Here is a 9,841-nt window from a genome sequence, read left to right on the forward strand (position 1 = left end):
ACAAACATGTTGATCACCAGCCTCATTAAACAGAAAAACAGGCCAGAAACAGTGTTAAACATGTCCATAGATTGTGTCAGTTATTGTACCTTGGCCCCATTTACTTCAGTAATATTAGATATAAGACATGGATATATACCGGTGTTTTTGGAGAGAAGCAGGCATGTTTCTCTAATCCTGGACAGCCCTCCTTATCTTTATCAGCAGTAGATAACTTGGTAACCACGGTTAAAAGTGGATTTCCTCTACTTTAAAAATTATTCTCAAATAGCCCAGTGTGGGTTAATAAAAAATAAATAAAATATTCTAGTTTCCAAGATGGGTGTAACTCTTCTGCACTAGCTACTTTATCCCCTGATGGTCTGGCATCAACAGCTGGGGAGCATCACGTGATAGCCAATCATAGGCCACTGAACAGCTGAAATCTTCTCATTCTGTCCAAACACAAAGACATTTTTCAGACAGAATGAGAACGTTACTAGGGAATCATCCCTGAAAATTTTGAGATCCCCCTCAGAATTTGTAGTTTAGGAGTTTAATGGCCCTTAAAGGGAACCTGTCAACTGATTCGTGCTGCCCAAAATTAGACAGCACAATCCAGCTAACAGGTCCATTATTGCAGAACTGTATGTTTTACTCGGAAACTCTTTACATTTTAGAGAATGCAATTTTTATAACAGTGGCTGGGGATGAGGTGACAAGGATGACAAGTCACAGATACTGGTCTTCACTGGCTTCTCCCTACTCCTCCTAACTATGACAGGTCACAGAGAGAGGCATTCACAAGCTCCATTCCCCTGGGGATGATAGGGTGTCGTTCTTGACTTTTCTATTTTGTACAGGCGATGTAACTTCTTCATCACTTGACCTTGAAAACAAGCACCTTGGTCAGAATGAATCCTCTTCGGGCAACCGAACACCCTACTGAAGTTATAACAGATAGCCTGCACCGCTTTATCACCAGTCTGATCCCGAGTTGGCATCACCACAGCGAACTTGGTGAAGTGGTCGGTCATCACCAGACAATGTTCATACCCGAGATGGGCCGGGACCACGATCAAGAAGTCGATCATCAACAGCTATAAGGGGGCAGAAGTCATGATGGTCTGTGTTGGGGTTCTCTGCTCCAGAGGTTTGGCTAGTTCACAGCTTCAACATTGCTGGCAGGCCTCTTCTACTGCTACGTTTAACAGGGGCGATAAACCAGCTTCTACGGCCACTGGAACGTGTTCTCTGGACCAAAGTGAGCCCCTCTCTCATGGGCCTCTGTAGCCACGATTGGGATCAACTTCTCCGAAAGCACCACTTGTTGGTGACTCTCAACTCTCTCTCCAACTGTACTCATCGATACAGCAGGCCATCAATCAGCTGAAGTCTTTCCCACTGCCTTAAGGTACCGTCACACTTAGCGACGCTGCAGCGATACCGACAACGATCCGGATCGCTGCAGCGTCGCTGTTTGGTCGCTGGAGAGCTGTCACACAGACAGCTCTCCAGCGACCAACGATCCCGAGGTCCCCGGTAACCAGGGTAAACATCGGGTAACTAAGCGCAGGGCCGCGCTTAGTAACCCGATGTTTACCCTGGTTACCAGCGTAAAAAAACAAACAGTACATACTTACATTCAGCTGTCTGTCCCTTGCCGTCTGGTTCCTGCACTGACTGCTGGCCGTAAAGTGAAAGTGAAAGCACAGCACAGCGGTGAGTCACACAGCGGTGACTCACCGCTGTGGCTGTGCTCTGCTTTCACTTTACGGCCAGCAGTCAGTGCAGGAACCAGACGGCAAGGGACAGACAGCTGAATGTAAGTATGTACTGTTTGTTTTTTTACGCTGGTAACCAGGGTAAACATCGGGTTACTAAGCGCGGCCCTGCGCTTAGTTACCCGATGTTTACCCTGGTTACCAGTGAAGACATCGCTGAATCGGTGTCACACACACCGATTCAGCGATGTCTACGGGGAGTCCAGCGACGAAATAAAGTTCTGGACTTTCTTCCCCGACCAGCGATCTCCCAGCAGGGGCCTGATCGCTGCTGCCTGTCACACTGGACGATATCGCTAGCGAGGACGCTGCAACGTCACGGATCGCTAGCGATATCGTCTAGTGTGACAGTACCTTTAGAGACGTTCTGTCCCCAGGGACTCTGCAGATTCTGTCTGACTGTCTGGGAGTTGCTTCAGGGCCACCCACTGTCTCAGCTGCATGAGTTCCTTATCTTTCTGCTGGAGTCGCACTCAGTCATCCCTAGATTGCCCCAGTACCTGCTCTCCAGATGCCTCTCTGATCTCTGCCTGAGTCGCCGTCAATGACCTGGCGAGGTCCCGGAAACCAGGAAAATCTTCGGCTTCCAACTATTCATCCCGGTCACGTTCAGATCGCTCATGGGTCGCTCTTGACAGAGCATCAGCATGTGTGTTCTCAGCTCCAGCTCGATATGCACTCTTTTACCGGTACTTTGCAATGCGGGCCACCCACCGTTGCTCCAAGGCCCCCAGTTTTGCATTTTCTAAGTGAGCTAAGAGGTTGTTGTCGGTATGTAGTAGGACCTCAGATCCAGACAGGTATTTGGCAAACTTCTCAGTCATCGCCCACACTAACACCAGAAGTTCCAACTTAAATGAGCTGTAATTGTCGGGGTTTCATTCTGGGTCGTGGAGGGACCGGCTCGCGTAGGCGATTACTCATTCTTTCCCATTCTGCATCTGCGACAGCACGGCCCCCAGTCTATGCAGGCTTCCATCCAAGTGAAGAATGAGGGGCTGTGAGAAGTCAGCGTAAGCGAGTATGGGAGCCTCAGTCAAGGCCATCTTCAGTGCTCGAAAGGCTTCTTCCTGGCTACTTCACCACTGGATAATCCGATTCTTCACAAACCTCCAGCAGTACCCAGTCAGGCCCAGAAAGGCTCGGACATCCTTCACTATCTTCGGGATAGGCCAGTCCTGCAACGCCGCTATCTTCTCACGTGCTGGTCTCACTCCTTCAGCAGATACAATGTGTCCCTTGATCTGCTTATGGAAGAGATTACATTTTGGGGACTTTGCCTTCAGGCCATGCTTCTGTAGACGACTCAACACTTGATCCAGCCGCCAGAGGTGTTCTTCAAAGGTGGCTGCATAGACAATGATGTTGTCCAAGTAAATAAGCGTGGCTTCAAACTTCAGATCCCCAGACACCTTTTCATCAATTGCTGGAGCGTCCCAGAAGAGTTAGTCAGACCAAAGGGCATCCGGTCATATTCAAACAATTCCATGCGCAGTATCAGCTCTGTCTTTGGCCGTTCATGTTCGGCCACGGGCACATGCCAGTATCCACTGGCCAAATCCAGGGATGAGAAGTACTTTGCCTTTCCCAAGGCCAAGAGCGACTTTTCAATTTAGGGTAAAGGATAAGAGTGCTGCCCAAAGGCTCTGGCTCTCCCTTATGACTCCACTCTGCAACATGTGTGCCAGCATTTTTTTCACTTCTTTGTACATTTGAGATGGTATCTGTTGGTACCTCTCCCGGATCGGAGCTGCACTTCCTGTGGGTATCTCATGGGTTATGGCTGTAGTGCACCCTAAGTCATCCTCATTATGGGAAAAGACATCCTGATCATGTTCCAGTACAGCTTCCACCTGTTGCACCTGCTGCGGTGAGAGTCCTGACAATTTGGCCTGCATTTGCTCCAGAATTTGGCACCCCTCCTTTGTGCTTCCAGGCGGGTGTTCTGGGGGCAGGGTGATAGCTACAGTTCTTGGGTCTCCCTGCTTCACTGCCAACTGGACTGCCTCCGTTGGTATCAATTCTTCTGGCATTCCCAGCACCTGAGCTACTTCACTCTTGGGTGGGAGAGTCAGATTATCCTCCCCCAGGTTGATGCATCGCATCACAACGTTACCATCGTGGACAACGGCTAATGTCTGGGCAATGAGGAGCCCCAAAGGTACCTGGTCCATGAGGATTGGTTCTATCTAGACTTCTACCCCTTCAAGGGGCATACAAGCTCGTACAGGCAATGTGAGCACAGTCTGGCCAGGCGGAAGGATGAATTCAGCAGCTGCAGGAACTAACACTTTTCCTTCACTCGCCGTTTCTTGGGCCTGGGCAACCCGTATCAACTGTTGAAACACCTTCCTCTGAGGGGATCGAGGGATCCACCAGTCCAGAAAAGCATCCGGGGACTTGCTGATCAGGAGGGTTCCCAGCTCTTTTAGCACATACATTCCCTGAGCCACTGGGGAGCCATTGCTGTTTTCTCCGGTGGTCAACATGACTCCTTTCCAGCCCACATTTTTGCCGCACACTGTAATTTGCATCCAGACCACCCCTGCGACCGGACTGGGCAACTGTTTGGCCACGGTCAGCTTGATCACTGGGCCCTACTCTGGCTGTGTCACCTCAAGGAAATAGTGTCTGAAATATGCTTCCAGCATGGGGGTCACCTGGGAACCGATGTCAACTAGGCAGTAGACAGCTTGAACAATCATTTTAGCCCATAGAAGGGGACTCACAGAAATTAGACTTACAGAACTGGATTCTCTTTTCCCTGGCCTTTCAGGCTCTGGGCGGTGTCCACCAGCCACAGAGCCCACTAGTTTAACGGCTGCCGAATAAGAGGCTGCCCTCGTCTTGGACAGCCACGAGCATAGTGTCCAACGTACCCACACTTGAAACAAGTCGGATGTCTCCTTGCCCGGGCTTTTTCCCTTTCCTGGCAGAATACAATGGGCAAGTGGAACTCGGGGTCACTTCTGTCTCCGGACAGATAGGGAGCCATGGCAGGGTCTATCCTGTGGCCAGACCACTCTTCTCACATTTCCTGTATTTCTTTCCGAATTTCTCTGGCCCATCCTGGCTCATCTGTGGGCGAGATGAGTACTCCACTACTCCTACCCATCCCTGCCGAGACTGCAGTCTCCTGTTCTTGCTCTTGCACATCTGTCCAAATCTCCAGAAACATCATGCGTGGGTCGGCATGTAGGCGCTCCCGCAGCGCATCCAAGATGGTCCCTCAAAATCACATCAGGAAGCCCCACACCCACATTATCATGCTTAGCGATCGCCTCGTGCACCTCTTATAGCGCATTCATACAATGCGTCACTGTTTCGCCCTCTCTCTGAACATGGCTAAATATTTGCATCCGCAACTCTCCAATGTCAGTGGGATCCCCATGCATCTCTTCCAAAATTTGTAACACTTTAGTAAAGGTGTGCCGTTCATGAGAGAGCCGAAACAATACAGAACATCTATCCTTCCCATCTATGGCCATCACACTAATCTCTACTTGCATAGCGGGGGTAATTGGATGCATTCGCAACATGCGTTTAACCCGCTCAATCCAGTCCCACAACAGTGAATTACTCCCTGTAAACTTCGGGAGATTGCTGAACATGGCCCCCAGAGGTGAGCTGACCCTTGCGGCACCCATAACTGTCTGGTCTGCTGCCTCTGTGTTCGTGGACTGCACTTTGCCAACTTCGTCAAATTTAAGCAGTTGCTGAGATGCAGTATGCAGGGATTGCAGAGCAGTGCAATATAACAATACTATTTATTTTTTTACAGTAAAAGTTGAAGTAATCTCTTCGCAGGGAGTTAATAATAGAAAAGAGTTATTGAAACCACAAGGGTTAAAAGTAATAAGCAAAATGAGTGCAACAGTCTCAGTTTCGAACAACCCTTATCGTAACTCCTGGTGGGGTCCTTAGTCTGCAGTCCGATGGGAGCAGTAGTACCACCAACGGCCGGTGTAGGGTCCTCAGATGGGGAACAGAGTTAGCAATCCATTTTCAGGCGGCAGCGGGCAGTCTCCAATTTTACCCGCTGAGCCCCTAGTCCATAAACCCAGACTAGGGGCTCAGTGGCAGCTCATCGTATTGGCCGATGCTCTCAGATCCAGGGTGAAATGGTTGAGGGTTCCATGAGACAGTACAGATGGGCAGGTAGCTCGCCATGTGGCAACCTACTTTGAAGGCTGATACTCTCATGTCTGGTGGTATAAAACAGACTAAGGAAGGTCTAACTGTAGCAGAGCTAAACAGGGAGGACGCTGAGGAACCATGTGAGTCCGACCCAGGTACGTGTTGTGTGACAGAAGTGCAGAGAAAGAAGAGATGTGCAATGTGAAACCTTTTGTAAATGCTGTGAAGAATATGGATGTGCTGCATCAAGAAAATAGTAAAGTTGTTCATTTGAAAGTTGAAATGGGCTGTGTCTAAATCTGTGCAAAACCGTCTAAAGGAAGCCTGCAGCAGAGCAGAGAAGACCCTAACGGCGCAGAAAGCGGATCCACAGGTATGACAAGTAATGGACATTATTTTCATGTGATGGGAATCCAGGGCACAGATGCCCCGGAGTCCTTGGCCATGACTACGGCCCTGGCACTCTCTCATAACAGGTCACAGAGGCAGGTCTACACTGGCTTCTCCCTGCTCCTCCTAACTATAACAGGTCACAGAGACAGGTCTACACTGGCTTCTCCCTGCTCCTCCTAACTATATCAGGTCACAGAGACAGGTCTACACAGGCTTCTCCCTGCTCCTCCTAGCTATAACAGGTCACAGAAGTGATGCATAAGTTTCTATTATACTTTTCCTCTAATTGTTCCACTCCTGGTTTTGGCTTACAAATACTGAGGTAAAATACTGACCAAATACTGCTAATGTGACGGCAGCCTAAGAGAGGTATTCATATTGATACGTAGGGACCCATCAGTTTTTTGAGACCACCTTGACATTGGTTGATGGGCAGGCATGATTTGGCCAAATTATGTGCAAAGCATTTTTTTCCTAATATTCAGAAGCCGTATTGCTATTTATGTTTCATATATTTCACATTGACATGCTTTAGCACGATAGAGTGCAACCTTTTTGGCATATGCTTATATGTGCTATTAATTTTACAAACGGACAAGTGCTACCCACCATACTGCATGGCTTCTTGCTTTACACGGACAACTGTTTTACAATGTGTACTTTTCATTGGAGGGATCCATACTATCAGCAGCGCGGTTATGAAAAGTAGCTTCATGTTTTCTACTGTGAGATCTCTTTTGCCTTGAGAAAAGCAAGAATTAAAAATATGATTACTGAGCTGCACAGTTCCATTGTAATAAATGTATAACACAACTTGCATTGAGTTTACATAATTCATTTGTCATGTGTTCAGATGGGATAACCACTCGTCTGGATACAGAGCAACCGCCATTAAGGTCTATGTACCCTTTTTTCCGTATCTGCTCAAATACAGTGTAAATAAAAAGGAACTATGCAATGGGACTTAAAAGGTGTTTGCCTCCCAATCTGAGAGCAGCATAATGTAGAGACAGAGACCATGATTACAGTGATGTGTCACTTACTGGGTTGATTGCTGTAGTATTGCTAAAACACTGCATTTTCAGAAGGAGACTATTAGTAGAGGACTAGTAAATATGCTGCAATGTGGTCCTCCATAATCATGAGTTCTGTATAACTCCACTCCACCTTTGGTTGTCAGTTTTCTGCCTAGGCATAGTGCACGCAGAAAGCTGTCAATCAGTGGTGAGGCAGGTTTATACATGGCTCAACATTCAGATAACTGGTAGATCTGCAGCAGATAAAATAGTTATTTTATCAAAATAACAGCAGGCAGCCCAGTAAGTGACACATAGGTGGAATATGGATCTCTGTCCCTACATCATGCTGTTCTCAAAAGGTGTTAGTAACAACCTGGTGACAGAATGCTTTTAAAAGGAATCTGGCAGCAGAGTTTTCCTTTGTAATCAGACAGCAGCATTATGTAGGAACTGAGACCCCGATTTCAGGTATGCGTCATGGAATCAGCAGTTGTGATAGAATCACAGCTTTCTCTGTTGAGATGTTGAGCCCTTTGTAACCTGGCCCTCACCACTGATTAGCAGCATTCTGTGTACATTATATAGTGACAGAGAGCTGCTAATCAATGCTGGGGATCTGATTGAACTGTAGTTATAATCTCCTGCTCATGAAACACTGCTTCTATTGAAACACAAAACACAGCATAGTAAGTGACATATCACTGTAATCAGGGTCTCTTCCTTCTCTTCATGGTGCTCTGAGATTACATAGAAAGAAAACTGGTGACATATTCCCATTAATTAAAGGAGAACTCCCATTAAATGTTTTATTCATTAAATGTGTGTAAATGTGCATGTAGTGCGTAAGTGTTAATATACTCGCCTAAAGCTGCTCTCTCCATTGTCCAGGGCCGTTCTGCTCCTCTTCTCAGTGATGTCACCACAAATGTGAATATCCAGCTCTATGCATGAGCTAGAAGTCTCTTTTACAAGGAAGCCTATGGAGCCTTGTGGTGATGTTCAACAGACTTACATTGTAAAAGCCACTTCTGGGTCATGCAGAGCGCAGTGTGACCTGGAGAGTCTACAGAGGGGTGATGTCACTGAGAAGAGGACTGGACACCAGGATAGAGCAGCGGTAGGTGAGTATATTAATACACTCACACCGCATTACACGCATATGCACACAATTAAAGAGTGAAACACTTAACGGGAGTGCTTCGGCAAACATTTTCGATTGCTGTGTTTCTGCCGCTCCTCTGCAGACTATGCATCTCCACAGTGGCAGGCAGCAAACAAACTGTAGTCTGATCTCGAAGTCATATTTTCTTCTGTCTGCTACTTCTAACTAACACATTAAAGGTATGTGCACACGTCAGGAACATTTCTGCCAGAAATCCGCATGCGTTTTTACCGCGATTTTACCGCAACTATGACGCGTTTTTGACGCGTTTTTGATGCGTTTTTGGTGCGTTTATTGTGCGTTTTTTCCCAAATGCACAGAATTGCGGGAAAAACGCAGAAAATCCGCAAAAAATAATGAACATGCTCATTTTTTTACCGCGATGCGTTTTTTTCGCGGAAAAAAACGCATCCATGTGCACAAAACATGCAGAATGCATTCTAAATGATAGAATGCAAAATGTATGCGTTTTTAAGGAGCTTTTATAGTGTTTTTAGCGCGAAAAACCGCAAAAAAAAAACGCAAAAAAACCTGTACATGTGCACATAGCCTAAATGTATGGTTGGTGATACACAGGTGGCAACAAAGAAGAAAGAATGAACTTGCAGAAACACTGCACCGAATATGTTTTGTCTGTCATCATGTGGATGCATAGTCTGCAGAGATTCAGAAAGAAAACAATAGGATTTTTTTAAAAGACCTATTGCAACGTTTAATTTTACTTTAACTTGAGACATTAAAAAATGTAGATGCAAAGCTGGACTTTACATGGTCATCTACACATTTCCAGTACTATCAGTCCTCAAGAGTCGAATCTACTCTTTCCTTATATTTTCGAAATTAAGTATTTTTTTAATTACGTTAACTTTAAATTTTTAATAAGATTTTTCTTTTTTAAAGCAAACTACAATATCAAACCTTAAGGATATTTCTTTACCTGTATATGGTTGCCCAGAATCAGAACCTCCTTCTAGCTACTAATTGTAGCTTTGTAGCTGAGATCGAACAAAATGGGAATTTATAAGTGGTTGAAGAAGTATTGACATAGAAAGTAAATATGTAAAAAAAAAAAAAAGGCTTACTATAAACCAAGATTTATGTCTGGGTGTAGCTTTGTAAACATTTAATATGTATTTAGTCGATAGCAAATGAAATTGATGCCAACTTTATGTTTCTCATAACGTCTTAAAGTTGTCAGGTACCTGTACTGCTGCAGTCTACAGACGCCAAGTGACAATTTTATATAATATATATTAGAAGATAGATTTTTCTGGAATGTTTTGTTAAAAAACTTGTGAAAAAAAACATGCATTCCATTATTTTGCATTCGATTGCAAAGCAGATTGCAGTTGATTATAACTTTCTGC

The 9,841-nt window shown here is 45.8% G+C and overlaps 1 protein-coding gene across 1 annotated transcript in view; it reads right to left on the reverse strand.

Moving 5' to 3' along the window:
- BPIFB2 (BPI fold containing family B member 2) overlaps positions 1-9,483 on the reverse strand; it is a 34,756-nt gene extending 25,273 nt beyond the window's left edge. The window contains exons 1-2 of the mRNA XM_069752267.1: positions 9,412-9,483; positions 6,903-7,034 (exon numbers count right to left, since the gene is read on the reverse strand). Of these exons, the coding sequence (XP_069608368.1) occupies positions 6,903-7,008 (106 nt within the window). The 5' untranslated portion in view covers positions 7,009-7,034; positions 9,412-9,483. The remainder of the gene's footprint in view (positions 1-6,902; positions 7,035-9,411) is intronic.
- Between the last annotated feature and the right edge of the window lie 358 nt (positions 9,484-9,841).

This window comes from Ranitomeya imitator, chromosome 2 (assembly GCF_032444005.1).
Source record: "Ranitomeya imitator isolate aRanImi1 chromosome 2, aRanImi1.pri, whole genome shotgun sequence".
NCBI lineage: Eukaryota > Metazoa > Chordata > Amphibia > Anura > Dendrobatidae > Ranitomeya > Ranitomeya imitator.